Genomic DNA, 22,398 nt, shown 5'->3' with positions numbered 1-22,398 from the left:
CTAAATTAACGTTCTGGTTTTATGTTATGATTTTATTTTTTATTCACAAATGTTATCTAGCATTTTTAAAAGAAACTAATTATAAAAGAAAATATTTCAATTAATTTAATGAAAAATTATTTCTGTTTTACAGTTAATAACTACCGCTGAGAGCTTTTTTGTGGCAATTAATGTTTTATTTTCTTTACCTTTAAGTTCTCTTCTTTTTTTTTCCTTTCCTTATCCCTTCTCTTCTTTTCTTTCTTTAATGGGTACTTAAACAGTGGCTTAGAGTAATTTTCTATCCAAATCTCTTAAAGTTCAACTAAGTCTTATACAACGTTTGCTCTTATGCCGCACTATAATGCTAAGATATAAAACTGTGTCATTATAAATGGTGTTACATTATTAAGATTGTATTCAAAATTGTATCGTGATATCGTAAATAATACAAACATTCTCCCCAGATAGTAAAATCGCTTGTTTGCATTGACTCGATAAACAGCGGGGTAAAGAGCGGAAACATTATTACAACTCAAACTACTCACCAATATCTCATCCTGTTTGCACATAATTTATCTTGCATACAATACATTGCCGTCTTTCAATACCTTATAACCAATCTATTTTTACAAACCATCGTTGTATGAGGTATTTTTCGTTGAAATCTTTTTATTCTGTAGATCGTTGTTAATTTTGGTAGATGATAAAATAGGTGCTTGAGTCAAGCTTAACTTTGCCAATATCGTAATGATTTCGGTATAATATTAGCTGAAGCGAATAATCTTTATTAGTATAAGAAAATATAAACACGTTCTCCGATTAAGATTGAATTTTGTTTACATTATGGTTTTTTAAACAACCGCTAAGGTAGACAGATGAAGAATTGTAAATAAGTCGATGATGATAATTAATCTGAAACAAAGTAACGCCGGGTAACGTATGCAATTGTTTTTGATCTAGATATCTACAAAAGAAACAGCCGGTGTAGACTCGTATTGGGCTTGTTGACGAACAGAATTTGCGTTTAGTTTTTAGTGAGTAGATCTGTGGCAAGTAAGTTTTTCGCGGACGTCTTTAAACTGTTTAAAGTTACAAAGGTTTGATTGCTCTTTGTTTGGATAACGACACTTCCTTTATTATTAAATAATTTAATTTTAATTCTAAACATTAATGCTCTATGACTTATCACCATGATTAGTGTGAATTTTAATTCTTATAAAATCATGAGAAATTTTAAGCGTACAATACTGACTTTAGCGACCACGTGTGCGTGTGAAAAAAAAACTAATATTACAGTCATCCATCCATACATATGTGTAGCATACATAGTATGCAGAGAATGTATATGAATCATAGATTACAAAATACACTTACAGGACACAAGGAAAACTGTGTCATTTCTGTCAGTACATTGTCACTTCCCCATTATACTAACAAAAAATATGACACCATACAATTTGAGCCGTCGAGAAATTATCGTAAACTGCCCCCGGGTAATGTCATAAAGCGATAAATACGTTGTAAAACCATAAAGGGAAGCAGCCAGCGATCTCATAAATCGCTATGAATTGGCCCACTTTGCAACAACTATACTTTCCGGTTTGCCAACTACAGTAACGAAATGGGATAACGTTTTTTTTTTCTTTTAAAAATTAAGTACACTTAAGTTCCATAACCAAATTTAAAATTTGTGTAATAAAAAACAATGAATAGAAAGATAGCAACACGATACATTTAACACGAAAATATGATTTTAGTGACTACATGTGTTTTTTCTTAACACTGAAGAAAAAATAAAAAAACAAACCTCAAGACCACAAATAATACACACGTATAATGAACATGTAAAGGAGAAATAATGTAATTTATATTCTATATTTAAACCAACGTTTTTCATAATTTTCACAAAGATCATTGTATCTTAACTGTTTCGAGGGCGGTTTGTGGGTGAGTCATTATAGAGTTATCGGATGCTGCGGTTGCTTGTTATCTTCAATGGCGAACTATTGCTGTAATTGGATCGCAACATTGCATAGACAATGGTATCCGCAGTTCTGTTGCCGAGTGTCAAGCATCGGTATGTTTTTTACGAATCTTATTGACCTGAAAAACTACAATGCTACGTGAAAATATAACGAATAAAACGACGCAAGAACGTGTATACAACGTCGCAAGAACGTGTATACAACGTCGCACTGTAGTCATGTAATGAAGTTTTTAAAAGTAAAGTTACAAACATTTTTTTACATTTAAAATTTAGTACCTAAATTAGTAATACTTAATACATCACCCTTGCCTAATAATTTTCTTATTTATTAGGTATAAAATCGTAGTTAGTTCTGGTTTTCAAGTGCCTGTTGTGTAGTTTATAACTGGTCTAATTGATATTGGGTAATGATGCCTTCGGGTGCACACGCGCGTTCGTGACGTCATTGAATACACAGTTTGGTGCCGGATTTAGTTGGTCCTTGAATTAATTAAACGCACACCGGATATTGCAAAGGGGGACGCGCTTTATTAGCAAGGGTACTGCACCACAAAATTAATTAAAAATCAGATACATTAATAATATATTAATTAGTTCATCAATCAAATTCTATAAACATGTTTGAAATCAATTTTTGTGACCTTCGTTTGATTGCTGTGTCCCTCTAGGCTCCAAGACGGATTAAAAACCAGTTTTCGCTAAGATTAAAAAAAAAACAAAAGAAATGTTTAGTTTAATATATTATGTAACAAAGATTTAATATTCGCAGTAGTCTAATGCGTTGTAATAGACATAAAAACAATAATGTATTACAATCCCACGCTAAGCCCCGCACGATGCAGTCAAAATGCGAGCCTCGCAAATGACTTGCGGAGGAGAGACCGCGAGAAATTAAGGGCTCCATGTAAATTATCCCATTAAAGATGTAAATGTGCTTAGATTGATTCAGCAACATGAATAAATTAGTCCCACTGGTTTGAATAACATAAGTGACTTTCACTTAGGCTGTGTTTACACAGTTCAGTATATACGTGTGTACTGGGTTTTATATTTTCTTATTTGATATTTGTGACTATCAGAACGAGGGTGGTTAATTAAAAAAAGGAATCTATTATTCAATCGATAGCTGAATTTAAAAAAAATATTTAGTGTTTTAGAGACATTAGCTCACCACCAAAAAAAATAGTATATTATAATTTTTTAAATCTCTTTCTCTTTTATTTAGTTTTTTAGTTCTAGATTAAATACAAGAGTGTGGTTAAAATAAGTTAACGCCCCTGATTTTGCTACGAGTTGTTTTACAATTTATTTTACAGATAAAAGACTATGTTTTTATAAAAAAAAAATATAGATAAAGTTCTCTATTATTCTATTATTTTAATGAAATATTTTTGCACAGAATGCGTTAAGTGTTGAATAAAATTATTAACCTGTCAACTGATATATTTTCAATATAGAGATACAACTATTTAATAATAATCTGCTACAAGTAATGAAACTGCAGACTTAAATTTCTATTAATAAAGCACTCGCAAGCCTTGCAATTACTTCCAGGCTATTTATTAAGTGCCAGGTCATAATATTTAATAATACAAGCAATAAAGTATTAAGTTAGTTATTTACGACAATGTGTGTTGGAAAACATGACACTTTTTAGATTTATTTTATTGTATTAAGTAATACGAAATGCATTTAAAACCGAAACAAGGTTTAGGAATTTTGAAATGTTTTAATGTTTTATGAAGAAAAAACAAAAAACATACAGATTAATTAAAAAGCTCGGTGCGATTCTCGCGCAATTTCTTGCCTCGCACAGCCGCGTTGTGGAACGTTCTGTCCTCGGCGGTATTTCGAAACCAATACGACTTAGGGACCTTCAAGAAGCGAGCTTTCCTTAAAGGCCGGCAACGCATCTGCAGCTCCTTTGGTGTTGCAGATGACCATGGGTGTCGTTGATCACCTCGGTGTTCGTTTTCGCTCTTCTTATATAAAAAGCTCCACCTTTTTGGAGTCGATTAAAATCAGGACTAATTACATTCTTGAAAACTGTCTGTGGTTTGTGAAACTAACTATTAATTCAGAAGTGTAGCAAATCACAAAATATATATTTTTGTCAACTGGGAAAATATATATACGATTCTATTTCCGTGTAACATGTTTGCAGACAATAGTCATTTACGTGACAGAAAACTGTGGCTTCCAACTTTTGCATATTATAAAAACGTGCATACAACAGCTGGCAATCGAAAACAGTTTCAAACTATAGCATAACAATGAAAAAGCCATGTTACATGCTTTGACTGAGATTTTCAATTTTATCATCCTATTTGAAAAAGGTATAAAATATTTCTTGTTTCATATACACAGAACATAAAGACACGTTAAAACATCATTGCATTTAGTATTATATAAAGGCATTAATTAAAAAAAAATCACCATAGCTTAAGCAAATCTAAATAAATTTCAGCTTGATACCTTCACGCGTTTTCGAGAAAAAGGGTCTTGACAGACAGACGGACGGACAACAAAGTGATCCTCTAAGGGTTCCGTTTTTTCCTATGAGGTACGGAACCCTAAAAATAACATAAAACCAGTTGTTGCTGGTTACAAACTACAAGGTTTGTAACATTACTTAGATAATCTAATACCAGGAACACTTTCAACACATCAATTTTAAAGATATTCCGATACAATTGGCAAGAAAATATTTTGTAAGTTAACGAGGCTAATGAAGGGGAGTCGGTATAAATTATTTTTAAGTGTCAAGCGCGCCCCGTCTGTGCCCGTCGGGACTTCATTGATTTTAACCGCCGCTAGGATTATAGGGACGCTATAGGCGATAGCCACAAATATATTTACCAAAACATTATGCGACACAATTTGTAGAGAAAACCACTAGAATTTCTATACTTAAACCTTACATGGATAAAATGATGTAACGATTTCGAAAACAATTCTGAAAAAAAACTAGCTTTGAGAAACTATAAGGAAATCAGTGATGTTACAAGTTAGTACTGTTAGGAAGACAATCCGACACTGTGCCGGTGTACTTGCACAACACTAGCCTTACTAAAATGTCGACGTTTATGTCCCCACACTAATCATTCTTACACTGGACTTTATAACGAAAGCACGTCGCCAAAGGATTCTAACTAATAATGTCTTAAAGTAGAAAATATGTTTCTGCGCTAATTATATTCTAAAGTCTAGTATTAGTCGGATGTCCACGGCCTATACTAAAAAACTGATTGATAAATCTTACATTTTACCGCTAAATGACATGAAACAAGTATCGTAGCCACCTTATATACTCAAAACTTTAGTACTAATAGTTGGTTTAATTCCTCTAACAAGATAGACGGAACAGTTCCCCAAAGAAAGTGACAATTAGCAATGCGACGCCCGATTGTGTCGAGCCGGGTACTGAATAAATTGCGTTAACGAACTCCCAACGTGACTGAGAAAACTATACAATAGTTAGTACAATAGTCAAATTAATTTAATACTCCATTTCATTTGGTGGAGATGACTATTCTGATCCGTTTTACTTAAAATTACCATCTAAAATAATTATTACTCTGAATTAAAAAAAAAGATTAGCTTTTGTATGTAATCGCCAGGTGAAAATATTCACTAAAACGCTACATATACTATAGAAGTAATAATGAATACAGTGTTATACAATTGCCAAAAATATTAATATGAAGAATTACATGGAACGTATTATTTTCTACTGTAACTCCCAAAAATGTATTTAATAAAATTCAAGGTTCACAGTGAAATAAACATATAATAATCTTGTACTTAAACGTTAATATTATTACTGCGAACTAACCTTCATTTTAAGTTACATTAACGTCTCTCTAAATATTATTTTCGTGAAAATTAATAGAGGATGCTTTTAGAATATTCGCTACACCACTACCTACAACCTTCACGGCGGGTCTTTTGTTACCTGAATTCATTAACAAACTCCCCCTTCCCTTAGCGTTACCTTTACCTATTGATATAAACACTATTATCATCTTAAACACAATGAGATAAAGACTAGATTGGTATACACATTTTGACATTTTAGAACAAAACTTGTGTTATACATTGTACACTGAGTGTTCGCGTTATTCTGTAGCGATAATTCTAAATAGACGTCTCATTCGCTTTCATGTCTCTCCATTTAATTAACATGTAGCTTTACATAATATGCTATAATTACTTGAAAGATAGCTCAGACAAATTACACTATAAGTTTGTAAATATTGTATATAAATTAAAAAAAAAACTGAAATATTTGATACAATTTTAAACAACGTCTGCTACGCCGCCTGCTTAAGTTATATAGTTTAAATGCTTACCTGAAACAATAAAAAACATTAAAGAATTAATTACATTCGTACTTAAAAACATCAATAAAATTCTTTAAAATTCAAGATAATAAATACGTAGCGCCTGTATAATATCTCATAGCAAAATTACATGATCAATACAGTAACTAACTACATCTAGGCGCATATAACAATGAGATCTCACTATAAACCATTAAATAATAGAATTTGTTCTAAAATGTCAGAAGTGCTATAAATATAACAGTTTTTTGCATTCCGTTAAACTCTTTGCATCGCTCTAAAGGACTCGGTAAAGTGAAAATATAATATCCTCGTGTATGCGAGAAATTCAATTTAATGCAAACAGAATTGTATCTACAAAGATGCGGACGAATATAAAGTGCACTGAGCTCATGTTACAGACGGTGACAACATTTTATACTGAATTTTATTGTTTTGAAACATCAACATATTTCAATGTGAGATGTAATACTGTTTATCAAATGTAAGCACAACATTTACTAGAGTTTTAAGTCAAGGATTAACAAATTAAACTAAGAATAGTCTGTGTATCAAAGAAAAACGATTTCAATAAACTTTTAGACAAATCGTAAGTTAATCGATTAAGTATAAGCAAGTTTGTTGAAAAATTGTCACAGACCTATTAAAGCCGAATTTAATTAAAGCTGTCGGGAGCCAGTCACGGGACTCGCCAGGGGAGAGCCTCTTGGAGACGCGTCAGAAAAAATAATTGTGATTAAAGGGAAAAAAGTTTGGTAAGAAAGTTCACCCTAATCTTTATTTGCACTTTGGAATTTATATTTCTCTCCTTAATTTATGATAATTAACATGAAATTCGTATCAATTAAATAACATTCTACTTATAAAACAATTCTTTTAATAAGTTTATGGGTATTATCTTCATGACGATTATTTAAATATACTACCCATTGAATATAAACGTATTCTGAGTACTTATACGTAAAGAAAATTGATCCTCCCACTCGCAGCTCCTTAAGTTAAAAGCATTTTCATTTTCAATCAATTTCACAGCCTTGATGGAGAACGCTTTGTTCAATTTATGCGTATGTACAAAATTGCGTTATTTCGAGTAAATCGCAACTGACTGTTATATAAAGAACCTTTATTAGAATAGAAAAAGATGGATGTAAACACGTTTTTAAGACTTAAATTTCTAATACTAAAGGTATAAATGTTTTGCAATATTTTAAAATATTTTTAGTGTTATATTTTAACAGATAAATAACACGCAACTAACATATAGGCAGAGACTACAAATTTTCTTTTGGCGCCATTTCCGTATACCTCGCTCTTTCTTCTTCAGGCATCTCTTTTTTTAATTATTAATTATTAAGTTAATTTGTTAATCTACTCCTTCCACTCAAAAACACGCTGACAGCAGCCATCAAACACACTTAATTCAAGACGTTTTCCCTCGACATTCAAAAGAGCATCTAGAGTTGCATAAATGACGCACACTCAAAACTTAGACCGGACTAGAGTCTAATTGACTCTGAAACATTCATAACGAGACTTAGAGACAAGTAGGGACTAATGAGGCCGAGTGTTAATCGTGTTAGGGACGCTTTAGTTTAATTCCATTTAGAAAACATTAAAGTTCATAATCACATGAATGAATATTTTTTTTTATTTTATTAAGTAAAATATTAGCAGATTTTTTTGTAAATTTACTAATATTTCTTTAACCATTCCAACTAAGCTCTAGGCTTGTGCTAGGATATGGTTTACGATAATAGTCGAATGGCGGGATTCGAACCCCCGACCTCGTGGTCGGAAATCCGTACCCTTAACCATTAGGCTATTGACGCTTTTTTTGATAAGTTGCGTTCTTTTCTATTTTTTAATTACTTTTCCGTTATAAAACCGATGCTCTTTAAAATTTTAGCCGATTTAATTTTCTTATCGTGGGATTGAAATGAAAAATAAGATAATCCACTAGAAAACTTATGAGTATGAATGATGTACATACGTTATATTTTAGATAAAAGATTTTGGGCGTATGGACACTAAACATTTAACACCCAAAGCCAGTAAAGAGACAACAAAAATAAATAGCGTAACCATTGTGCACACACATCATGTCTCAAAATATATAATATGAATAACATATGTGCGATTAAAGTACTAGGGTTTAAGAAATTCTAGATAACAATCCAATTAAGTCGACAATTAAATTCAGGGTTCTCCGGACAGGTGTAGTCAAAACGTCCGGGCTCAAGCTTGCGGAACGTCTGAATGACCCTTCAGTCTTTCCATTAAACTATTTGCAGCAGAAAACCCTTTGTGTTTAGTTTTGACCGCCTACCGTGACATTTATAGCCATTATCAACTTAAGTTCACTTAACTTCAGTTACAACTGCTAACGTATTTTTAGTGTTTATAATAAATGTACAATTATGTTATAATATCTTTAAGTACTTATTCGTTATTTATTGCTAAGGAATCCTCTCTTTCCATTAAAAGAGTATAGACGCCTGCAATTTTAAAATAGCATTAGATTCTCTAGCAACATTAAATAAAATACTTCGAAAGGTTGATTATTGTGCTGTTTACTTATACTAATACATACATACTGAATAATAATAAAATTTTTACTACATGAAGTTTCAAATAGTTTTACTACTAAATAAAGAATTGAAAAATTATTTTAATGGGAAATAAAACTAGTACTTGTTAAATAGTGAACGATTTGCTTTATTTTAGTTACGCTCAGATGGCGACCCTCTTTCAATTTTCAGTGCGTGTACGTTTCGGACGACATGACGAACTAAGTGGACTATGTTATTACTTCGTCCTGGGAGCGTTAATTTGCCAGGAAATGTTTCTATAAAAGTGCTTAGAAGTGATACGATAGGATAAAATATAGAATTGTGACTTGGGTAGTCTTAGGTCTAGTAAAGTAACTAGTAATTTAAAAGTGTGTTGGGTCACTCTTTTCTTTTATAGGATTAGGTGGCAAACGAGCAACGAATCGCCTAAAATTATTTGATCCGACGACCATGGACATCCGCAACTTCAGAGGAACCGCAGATGCGTTGCCGGCTTTTAAGGAAGGTGTACGCTCTTTTCATATTATCCCCTGAAGTGTTATTGGATTTCAGTCAGTTCAGTTTTTTTTAATTTATCATGCAAATATACAATGGAAGAATTTCTATGATTCTATTCTATACTCTCATAATGATGGCATTCTATAGAAATGATTCGATTGCAGTGTGGGCGAGGGACTTGCGACACGAGTGCGCGTGCGCCTCTTGCCGCCATCTTGTTATTGGACAATAAGGTTATAATGGCACGTGCGAATAGTTGCGAAACTTAATTGGAATAGCTTTACAACAACTATAAATTGACTACATCATAAACTAAGTAACTTAGGCAACTTTTTACTACGGTATAAGCACACACTATGCTTATGTTATAAAATATTATAGAAAAAAATTCTTAAAAGACAGAGAAACTTCTTGCCAAATTAACTAATGTAAAATGTATTAATACATTTTTGATACTCAAATCAACCGTCTCTAGGCAAAAAACGATATCAAATATATTATATAAAGGACATATTAACATTGTGTACAACGAACATTCCCCATGTTCAATATAAATTCCATGCAGCTTGCACGCTACCGCAAGATGCGTCCGACCTCATATTAGGTACATTTGGCCACAGTACACCGGAAATGCCAGCGGAAAACATTTTGCATAGTTCTCTGCTACGTCTACAATGTTGAATGTCTAAAATTCATGGTACCATATAAGGATAAAGTTAAAGTTAGCAGTTAGTAGCACTAAATGTCCTTAATGCTTAACTAACCTAGCCGATGATATAATGGGTGTCAAAACAAAAAAAAAATACGATATTAAATATAAAAGTACATATAACTTCATAGGAGCAGTAAAAACAACTTGAGTGTAAAATCGAAGTTTTTATTGTGATTGTCAACGAACGAGTAAATGTTAAACAGGTTCATTTTGTTTTAAAAGAGGGTCCGCTTTTTGGCATCCATGTCATAATCATAAAAATGACGGTACACATTCGATTCGTCGTATTCGTTAATTTGGAAAATCATCGTACATGTGTCGGTACTTATTCGAACCTTTTATAGACAACAATCTTCATAATCTTTCCAATTCTTTAAATACGTGATATCATTTGCATATTTTTAATTTTGTATTTACTAAGACTATCGATATAAAATGAGAAAGGCACTATTAGTAATCACCCTCAGGGATCGCAAATAACTACGTGATTAGTACTTCGTTTACTTTAATAATTTATCTACCGTAGAGTTAATTCTTCGCTAAAGTAATTTCAAATGTACCGCAGCAGTTACTATAAATAATATTGTGTTTGTTTAAGAGCACTGTGTTGTTTTTACATTACCACTGTATAAATACACTTAATTAAAGGGTCTCTAATAAAGCAATCAGCAGAGAGAAAGTAGCAATTGTACTTAACAAGGGGCATTTAGCGGACACGTTAGTGCGACCCCAATTATCTTGATAGCTTCACAAACAACGATTGGGTTGGCTTTTGCTTTGGCTCTAGAACTTCTTTTTTCATTCTTTTCCATATAAAATGTACGCTGCAGCGAACATTGAAAAAATATTTTTTTTTATAAGAGAAGGGGGCAAACGAGGTGCGGATTCACCGAGGTGTCTATTTCGTCTTCACGTTTAAGTAAATCAATATAACACGATTGTTTTATGGTCATTTCATATTTGTATGTTTTGTACTTCATGAGTTTTAATTCCAAGAAAGTCTCTGTTAAGTAAATATTTATAAACAAAGTACATACGATAATTGTCTTAACTCGTTATACCGTTACGAACAAACTGGATTTTCAAAGAGTGCGGAAGGTGCAAAAAGCATGTTTCTTTGTTTAATTCAATAATTCAAATATAAAAACGAATTTTGTTTTTGTTAATCCCTTAAATAATTATTATTATTCACAGTGCATATCTTACTAATATTATAAATGCGAATTTTTGTTTGAAGGTATGTCGAGAACGGCTGTATGGATCTCGCTGAAACTTGACATAGATGTAGAACATAGCCTGGAAGAACACATAGACTACTAAGTTTTTGTTAATACCGCGTGGACAGAGTCGCGGGCGAGAGCTTATAATGTTACATTTGTGATATACATCAAAATTGTTGTCTATTTTGTTATTGCTGTAAAAGTAACTTCTAATTGAATGTGGTTCGGAACCAAAAGACAAACTACCGGTTACTTCAAGGCTATTCGAATCACCGTAGGTTTCTGAGACCAATACCCTTTTAAAATATGTTGTTATCCCTATTTTATCAAACATAATGATATGTTTGATACAGAGAATTTAGTCTCAGAAACCCATCATTAAACAACGATATAGAACCAAATCTTCATATAATTTATTTGATATTTAAAAATAGGTACGTATTTTCAGAATGCCACCAGAAAACATTTCGACCGTGACTAGTTTTGCGAAGTTTTAATGGTGCACGCAAACTAAACTTTTGCCGGTCGAGTTTTCAAACCACCAAACCGTAGACTATTGACCAAAACGGAAATACACTAACAGTACTAAAATGAGCTTTTTAAATATTGATATGCAGTTAAAATGTCTAAATAATATGCAATTATAACACATTTAATTCTACCACGATGACGTTTAAAAGGGAACACAGAAAATATTACTTATAGCCTAAACTTATGATAACTGATTTAGTTGAATACTATTAAAAAAAAGATCAATAAATTTATAGCTTAAATAAAACACTGAATAGTTTTAGTGTTTTATTTAATCCTTGCTACTGAATATAGTATATTTTATCTACATAATTTTAGTACATTTAATTAAAAATATGGCATAACTTTACAGAATCTTTGTTAAAACGAAGTCAAGTCGCATACCTCCTCGGATTCCGTTTAATGAATTCTCTCTTATCTTAAACTTTCCTGTAGCACGCCTTCTAAGGTATTTTGCACCGCGTTTAGTACAAAGGCCAGATTACTAGGCGGCACTTAACACAGCTTCAGATATAACTGGAGGAGTTAAATTTAACTGGGATATTATACTAGTGTATGCAGCTCGTGGGCATTGCAAAGTTATGTGACTATTGCATACCAATGTTTTACTTAAATCTCAGTTAAAACATTTAAGACATTGAAACAAGTAAATAGATAAATTGTTGTCTCTGCTCTGTATTTACCTCTCCGATTAAGTAATATGTTTTTACTAGCTGTCGTCCGCGACTCCGTTCGCGCAGAATTTATAAAATCATAATTAGTAGTCCATCTATTCAAACTTTTGCATTTATAATATTAGTAACTGTTTTCCTTTTTAAATAACTCGGTAATTGGAAAGTAGGAATGTTTATTTAAATCGTATGTGTATAATTTAACAGACAGTCAAAATGTTTTTTTTTTATATCACAAGCTGGCAAACGAGCGAGCGGCCACCTGAAATCACTGAAATAGCGAAGTGACCCTTGCCCATAGACATACGCAATTACATATGCGTTGCCTTACTTTTAATAGACGAAGGAGAGGATGCACAGAAAGAAAAAAATGTTACCTAAAACTTATGTGTAAATGTACAGTTTGACTGTTCAGAAAAACTGTGCAGTTAAAACAGAAGGTGTGTAGCAGGCTTAATGTAAACTGTATAAAATGTGTGACCAACTATTCCCAAAACATACAATTATATCGTAGTTGTATAACTTGAGACTTTATAATTAATTAATTCTACAAAAAAGCAATCAATAATCCGATCACTACAGAACCTGTAGCGTAAATTAAGAAAAAGCGAAGCTGCAATGAACAAAACAATAAACAGGAACTCTGTGGAGTCGGGTTATGCAACAATAAAGTGCATCGTCCTCTTACCGGCTATCGCGGCGAGCGATCTTCGAACAAACCTGCACATGCCCGATACCCAGCGAGAATATACCATAAACACGCCGTGGACAGAGAGCTTAACTAACATATATAAACGGTACTTTGCAGTTTAAAATATAGTAAACAACCTAAAAAATATTCATACTTCTTGCCAATCCATGCCAAAATAAATAACTTGCCCTTTATGTCTACTCCATGTATCATACTGTCTCTCTCAATCTCTCTAAAATACTTGAGATATCTGTTAGCAGAGATATCTCAGTAATGGAGATTGCATTATATTTTCGATACAAAATTTTTAAAGAACAAATTAATATATTATACATTATCTTTACTAACTTTATTCACAATTTAACAATGTTGTGGCATCAGATTTTTTCCCATTAGCAGCTTGACATATTAGAAACGTAATTACAAATCATCACGCGACAGTTTACATTAATTAATTAATACTATTGGTTGGCATGATGAACGCAGCTTCACGCAAATATGAATTATCTTCGTTTCTTTTTCATAAGTGACACACTTCTCTTCCGCATTCCTCGTTACTTATGGAATCTGTGCCATGCTTGCGAACATGCATTGTTTTTTTTTTGTTTCTACTGGCGAAACAAGTATAAAAACATATTACCGTCTCTTGTTTTCTATTTGAAGAATATGAGATAACAGTATGTTGTTTTGTTTTGCCGATGGAATTGGAGTTGAATACAACTTTTGAATAAGCTCCAGCTAATTTTTTAACTAATGAAAAAACCGAATAATTTTGACTTGTCTATTGTTACCAATGGCTCATATTTACATGAAATTAAAAACCTTAATACTAATTAACTTCATATTCATGTTTTCATTGATTAATATAATTTTAACTCTTCCAGTGATGTACAAAAGATTAAATAGATTCATCTATAACAATGATTAGAAGTGATTGCTGAATATGTCAGTGATGTCGAAACAAATTTAAACGAATGAAATCTAAATGCTCACGGATGTATCCAATTTGTTTTTTATTGCCAAGACAAGCTTATGATGTCCTCAAGTTGACAATTTAAAAATATTAATTTGAATGTACAGAAAAGAAAAATATTAAATAAAATCTTATTAATATTATAACGAATGTTTTGATGGTTTGTTAGAATTCATCTCCAGAACAGCTCAACAGATCTCGATGAAATTTAGCCTGAATGTAGAACAAAGACAAGAACACATCGGCTACTAATTAAGTTTCTTAATTCCGCGAGGACGGATCACGGGCGACAGTTATAGTGTATCATAAAGAATGTATCTCTTTTCATGAGATTGTTAGATACTTGTATTCAGTTCTATAATTTAAATATCATTGTAATAATATTGTCTGCTTATCCCCTATATGAGATAATCCCAGAAGAACGGATACAATATTGTTCTCTGTCCTACTTGGCGGAAATGATCGAGGTAAAAAACAATGTTGCAGACAATGGGCTTTAATACTGCATTTTAAAATAGACTGAGCTGTTTAAAAACAATACACTATCTTATTGAATACAACAACGGGAACAACACAAGCTTTTATTTTTTACGAGTTCGAATAAACAACTTCGATCGCTGTTGGCTTGAAACTCAGAGTTACCTTAAACGTTTAAGGTAAGTCTGGGTTCGAAATCACTTACCGGCATACAAAGAGATTGCCGTCTCGTGCCAATCCAGCCGGCCTGTAATACTGGCTAATAAAAATGCAATACTCGTAATACGTTCCCTGTCTACTCGCTACTTAATGCGGTTGCATCAATGCATACGATGAATGCAAAATACTCCGACTTATACTTATTCAAATACTTTGTGGAGACAATGGAAGAATCTCAGATATACAACATTGTTAGGAATTAGCGCGATTTAAAATTCCATTCGCAAGAGCTTATCTCGTATCCAATAAATCAAGATGTCTTCCTTATGACTGGTAGATACTTATTTTGATCAAGGTAGTAAAAACATACTGTTTACTAAACGAACCACCTACACATATAATAAGGTATTTAGTATCAATCCCTGGAGTATCTCACGAGTAGGTATTGCTAATAAAAAAAGAAAATAATAAATTTGCACGTATTGTAAACATGTATTGTGTTAATACTATTGCAACTTAAAGCTAACGAGTCCAAATAGGTCAAATAGACTGGGGAACACTTAATAGAATAGCGCTGTTAAATGACGGTACAGATGTTTTGTCTTGATAAACTGCAAGAGACAAGAGAGCAGAGGTATATCTTAATACGAAGCAGTAAGATTTAATAGTCACATTTTTATGGTATAAAAGCGTTATTACTAAAAGTAAAATAAAGGGCAATGAAATAAACGTTTCATTTTAACTGTACAACTGCAACTATCCATTCCGTTTTACAATTTTAAACCTATGTGTGCATTTTTTTGGCAGATGCCCACTCCACTGTCTTCAAGGTGATGAAGAGGCATTCACAACTTAGTCGGATTATAAAGTGGCCGAGCGCCAAGTGTGCTGTTTGATTTTATCTGCCGTTATTCAATTGTTTAAATCAAAAGTTGATGATAGGTTCTGTTTACAAATCATCCGAAATACAGACAATAAAGTTCGAAATACTCATCCAAGACAAGTTTATATTGACAATTTTATGACCGACTAGGCACCTCCTTGTCGGAATTACGAGCTTAATCATAAAGATTTTTTTAATGTTTTCATACCTGAACGCAAAATGTCGCCGTCTGTATCTCCGTCGGCCACTAGAAGCACTATCCAATGACGATGTCCAGTTCCCATCGCCTCGAGATCCTGTGAGCACCATGTTCCTCGCCTCCGCACGCTTTGCACTCTCAAGAAGTATTGCGGTATACTTTGTTATTAACATCACTGTATTTTTACTTGATCACTCTTGCATAACACTTTAGTACACTGTCTACCACAAAACGGTCACCTTACACTGATTAACGATAAAAAATAGGGTGTATGAAAACTGTCACTAAAGATCATAGAATACTAATTATTATTTCTATAATAAATTCAAAGATCAAGAAGCAAATAAATTCGTAATTCCTTTTCAGTCACAAACAATTTTCGATCTACCTTAAAATATTCTTAGCCAAAGTACAACAAACAAATGACGTTACACTTCGTAAAATACACTGAAACTGATCAAATACTAATATGAATTTTTAAAAAGTACCTTCAAAAAATATATTTTTTTTATTTTTTCAACACTAAAAACTCTTTAAAAGTTACCGGCCAGGAAGCAAGAAGTTAACTAGCTGTGCATAGCCGCTGTAGCTATGCGCTATGGCTCGGTGGTCACCATCAAAATGATTGTATCCCTCACACTAAACAACGGGATATTGTGAATTATGCGTGACACCCACACATCACGTTGACCCGTATAAAACTGAAAGATGCGACGTCCTTTCATTAAAAACAATTTAAAATCTTTCTTTGGATAAAGACCTTGAGTGTGGCATTTAAAAAACTCTTTATGTTTGTCTTTGTATAAATCAATATAAACATTTCAAATGAAAGTTAGTAACGTTCTTTAAATTAATTTCAGATTAATTTGGTAAACATTATCTGACTTTACGCCACGCAAAGTAAAACAACTTCAAAGTTTTAACTTTAAACTTGAATCTTTAAAGGTTTCTTACTTTGCTTGACATAAAGTCATACTTATTAATAAGTAAATCATGTGTTTTCTAATTAAAATTATATATTAACCAATTTTAATCAATCTTTCGATACATTAAAATAGATTATTTTATTAGATTAGTTTATTGTTAAAAATTGCATTAGTTATATTTAAAAATAAATTGACGACATTTGTCATAGAGTAACTCAAAATATAATAGATTCAATTTATATCGCATAAGAAAATACCATTCAATAATAATAAAAATTCAATTTCTATTCTCGGTATTTATTTGATTACGAATTGCTAATATTTCGCATACATTTTGTAAGTTATTTATGCAATCGAATGAATACGCATAAATATGCATCGGAATGAATACTGAATGCGGTTACGTTGGGCACGGATAATTAGAATAAACTGGCTGAGGGAGAGGAGTGTACTACATAACTTTCTGTAAGGAAAATTATACTCTTCAATCTATTAATCTAACCGGGATATACAGATAAATAAACCGTCTTATTGTTTTGAAATGGAAAAAGAACAAGCGTCTATTGTCAAGTAATATTTCAATTATTTACTTGCGTCTTCCTTTTAGTTTTTACTATAATATATTAATTTTTAATTGAAGAAATTTCGTGCGATTATCACCTCTTTTGATATTATCCTTCTTTAGATTTCTAATAAGAATGAATATTGACTCAATTATTATAATAAAATCAAACGGTTAGAACACAAAAAAACTTACGAATAATAGTAATAGTAAACAAAAAGATTCATCAAATGACTAAGGCCTGATACAAACTACCACAAAAGCAAACTAGAACCAAAGAGAAATAAGCAAGATAGACATGAAAACATACATAAATTACAATACTGAGTTTCGATATTGGAGGTGGAGGATATACTGCTAAATAGTGCAGTGAAACAATACAAATTAAATATAGGCTTATATAATGATTATGTTTGCTTCTATTCCGGTCTGCTCACGCGACAGTGTGCTGGAGGCCTAAAAAACGAATTACTAATCGTAAAACAGCACAAGGTTATCAATATTAGAACTCTATTACGAAACGTTTAGAGTTGAGAAATATCAATAACTATAGATGATAGAGCTATAGTCATAACTGTTTATTTGCAGTCTACGATTGTTACAAATCATGTTCCCTGAATTATTATTGAAGATACGTGTGGAAAGACATGTAAGCAAATATACAAATATACAAGTCTGTTAATATCTTCGAGTTTGTATATAGATAAAGGTATTGAATTGTCGATCTGAATTTCGCCAATAGCCTATTGGTTAAGGGTACGGATTTCCGATGTAGTCGAGAGTTCAAATACCGCCATTCGACTATTGTCGTAAACCATATTCTATCACAAGCCTAGGGCTTACTTGTAAAGGTACAAGAAATATAAGTAAATTCACAAAAATCTGCTTATATTAAAAAAAAAATATGGGACACGTAATGCTGAAAATTAAATATTAGATTCTTCTGTTCTATCACTTACTATGCAGAATTGCAATGTAATGAATAAAATGCGAGAAATATTGGCATTTTATAAATTCGACAAATAACTTTTCAGTCGTCGTTGTTGTCGGCGAACTGGTATTTGTCTAGACTCTAGACGGATATTTGAAAATTATTCTAAACGACCGCTAACGGTAGGAAGCCGACAAACTACGCAAGGTATGCCGCTATAAGACTGCGAAAATCGTAATTTATAAAAAAATATTTTATGCTTAACAATTGTATAGAGAAAAAAAATCATAATCTCTGAAAAATCTGCAATTATGTTCTATATTTAAGAAGTCATGAATCATACGTGTTGTGTTCTGTTTTAGGGTGAACGAAACATTTGTCAACAAGGGATTATTTAATAGTATAACAATGGATTTGAGCTTAATTAAATTTAACTGCAATATTTCATACATATTTACATATAAATATTGGGTTACTTAGTTTTTTAAAGTAGCAAAATACTTCTACGCATTATCAATAATATAAGAATTGGAATTAACTGTGGCATTTACCCGATGTTATTTAATTTATAAATGTCAAAGTATAAGGCAATTGTATTCCATTGATGAACTTCAAAGTAAAGGTGCATTTCATTAGAAAAAATGATGTCTGTTCGAAGTGAACTTTTAGAAACATGTGCATAAAACATCAAGAAATGCTTCGACTAACAAAAGGTCAAAGATAAGACAGCAAATAATTTAATTGCCACTAACATGTCCGCTATTATTCTTTCTATGTTTTAACACAAATGCCATGATCGGTCACCTTACATTATTTACGTTATTCAGTTTCTTTGAAATAACAATTTTGTAACTTGCTGTTGCCCGCGACACTGTGCGCGCGGAATTAAGAGGAAAAAACTAAATGCCTAGCCTACGTGTTTTCAGACTATGTTCTACTACATGTATGCCAAATTTCATCGAGATCCGTTCAGCTGTTTTGGTTATACCTTCAAACAAACATCCATCCATCCATTTAAGCATTCGCATTTATAAAATTAGTAAGATTATTATTTGTAACGAGAAATATACTGACTGTATATATACTCATAAAACTCACAGGTTTATCCATGAAGCACATAGAACGCCAAGTAAATAGCATCAGTAAAAAGAGACATCACATTTGTAGCTTACATTTGCAAGACGAGCTAAATACAGGGTGTCCATTATATGGAACGACATAATACCACAGGACTCGGGTGAACTGACTGCAGAAAAAAGTCCGCAATCAGACTCTGCAATTAACGACTGTAGACGAACAGGTTCGGCTTAATTATGTCTATGTAAGGTAATGTTTTGGTTGAGTCGGTTCTTGTATTCGTCATCTATGTTTATTTGAATACGAGTGTAAAAACTTTTACTTCGTTGAAAAACTCAACAGGAATTGATGAATAATTGGAATGATTATTGCATTTACTTCGATAACTAAACAATACCCATACAATCATTATATACCACAATGAATTTTGAAACTGTCTGGGATTGCAACTGGTTCTATAGAAGTTAAAAACCTGAACTATATCTTAATTTAAATCGTCAATAGTTCTTATATTCTCTTTTGTATTGACAAACAAAATTGTATTACATGTCCCGAAAACTATGGCACATTTAAAATTTTTCCTCTAAAAACTTTGTAAAGTTTTAGTTATTATCCCAGTCTTTACTTTAAAAGGTTTAAATGGTAAAATTATGGTTCTATAGGTACCAAGTTATGGGAAGAATAATTCAGACACATAAAGGCATATTTGAAAGATTTTAAACTTTAATCGGACAAGCTGTTAGCAAATGTGATGTTAGCGAAGTACAAGACAAAGATTTAAAATAAAATATATTGCGAGGACAAACATGAACTGTATGGCATCTTGCCAGATTTAGTTCCGTTTGTAAATAGATCACAGGTGCTTACTTACTACAAAGAATGTGGTAATATTTTTAATTGTCTGGGGATTAAAAGTTAAGGTGTATTTCCACTACCAAAACACACATTTTGCCTTGCTTATTATCCTTGAAAAAACTGTAACAACAAGATGTTTTAATAACTCGTGGCTGATAGAGAACTTTTTTCAAAAGCTCGGTGGACTTTACCAACTAATTTAGTAAAATTATTTCCTCCGACAAGTTAAGGAGTTTCGAGGACATGTTTGTTTTATATTTTATTCGACGAAAGGGACTCCTTTTATTAACATATTTTAGTTAATTATTCGGTTTTTTTTTAATTTTATTTTATATCATAGATTTAAGAGTTTATGTATTCATGGAAATAAGGATGTAAATAAATAAATTTATATTTTTTATTCGAAATATGTTTTAACGAAACAATTTTGACTCGTATCTACAATTGGTTCATTACTGGAATGAACTTGCGAACTATTATTTGGCACATGCTATTTAAGATTCGGTTTTAAAGAACCAATAAACTAAACACTGACCTAGTGCAACTATTCTAATCATTATCTATGCAATACACTCTTAATTATTACCTTTAATTTAAATTTCATTAACATAATTTATTGTAAAATATTTAATACTTTGGATATAGTCCATAACACTATAAAGCAACAAAAAATTGTACGATTCATTTATAAACAAACCATATTTAAATAACAAAAAGCAATCACAGTTCAAAGTAATATTAATCAGCATGATTTAAGTTACTCTAACAAGCAGTGGGTGGCGATTAGGTCATACATAATCGTAAATAATTACGAAACATTACATTTTAAGCTAACCGTTTAAAAGTTTAACTAACCATAAAGTTCTATACGTTATAGTTCAATCTGTAATTCAAAAGTATGAAGATGTATGAAAGAGTGAATAAAAACACAAGTTCACTGGTACACTTTAAGTGCAATGCCCACATTTAATTCGCAAGTCACAGGGGGTCACTGGGTACACGTAAATGTTTAGTTTCGCGAACACAATACTCGTCCGATCGGGAACCTCGGCGGTAGCGCACTGACTTACAATCGGCGCACGCGCACTGCACGCAGGACAATTTTAATTAGAACTTGGAACGCTACAAGCTTTACTGTTTTTTTTTATGAAAATACAAACTTTTGAAAATGGCATTCATTAAAAAGTCAACTTCAGTTTGTTTGTTAGGTCAAAATTTATAATAAAAAGTGATTTAATTTGGTATTGTTTTCTACATGTATACAATTTTTTTTTTGTACATTAATATAATTTTCCATTACATTGTTAAATATACAATAGATAAGTAAGAATCTTAACTACAAATAAAACTAAATAACTTTAAGCTATGTAGCTTAACTAAGATGAAAATATTCTGTAAAATACTACTAAAATGTTACACATACACACTTTACTATCTATGGCGTGTACGACATTGGCATTGTTAACAAATTACGTAGATACGTGGTCATTAGCATAGAAAATAAGCAATGTGGGGGCGAGTCAGCTACCAATCCATCCGCTTCCGTGCGCGTAATCTTAAAGCGTAAATCTAACAAAAATCGAGATAAGTGGATTTTGGAAAAACATTGAAAATATTATTTAAAATCCTTACAATGAAATATTATATCCATAATGCAATGAAGATAAAGATATTTACAAAATAGTTACACCTTGGGTTAGTACAACATCCTGTAGACCTTATTTGACCCACTTTAAATATAGCACATACTGTATAAAAATATATACGAGAAAAATGTTTTTAAAACACAACTTAACTTCAAAGTGAACACTGGATTATATTTATACGATTGTTCTATATTAAAAAATTACGCCTTTTAACAGTGGCATTTAAAGATGGAAAAAGAGTTAAAAATGTCGGTTGAATCCTTTGATTCAAAGTCTATACCATAACGGGTGCTCGTCGGCAATAAAAAGCCCTCGCAACAGACTTAAAAGGGAAGCGATCACAAAAAAAAATTATACAACTTTCCTTTTCAAAGGGACGGGACGTATTATGTGAAATAAGTTATCTGGACATAACCTTTTGTAGCTCTCCTGAGCAAAAAGGTCAGTCGGAACGAGCTGGACATTACGTAGAATAGGATTCTAATGTACGGATGAAAGTAAAATT

The 22,398-nt window shown here is 32.0% G+C and overlaps 1 protein-coding gene across 3 annotated transcripts in view; it reads right to left on the bottom strand.

Moving 5' to 3' along the window:
* Positions 1-22,398, bottom strand: part of spri (Src homology 2 domain-containing protein sprint) — a 173,362-nt gene that overhangs the window by 91,201 nt on the left and 59,763 nt on the right. The window contains exons 1-2 of one of the 3 annotated variants that reach the window (XM_013317442.1): positions 21,103-21,292; positions 15,906-16,180 (exon numbers count right to left, since the gene is read on the bottom strand). The exons of 1 other annotated variant lie outside the window; for it this stretch is intronic. In XM_013317442.1, the coding sequence (XP_013172896.1) occupies positions 15,906-16,069 (164 nt within the window). In that variant the 5' untranslated portion in view covers positions 16,070-16,180; positions 21,103-21,292. Of the gene's footprint in view, positions 1-15,905; positions 16,193-21,102; positions 21,293-22,398 lie in introns of those variants that run through there. One more of the 3 variants, XM_013317443.1, reaches the window with a different exon arrangement.

The sequence above is a fragment of the Papilio xuthus genome, unplaced genomic scaffold (assembly GCF_000836235.2).
Source record: "Papilio xuthus unplaced genomic scaffold, Pxut_1.1 DF826938.1, whole genome shotgun sequence".
Lineage (NCBI taxonomy): Eukaryota > Metazoa > Arthropoda > Insecta > Lepidoptera > Papilionidae > Papilio > Papilio xuthus.
This window is presented reverse-complemented; position numbering and strand designations above follow the sequence as displayed.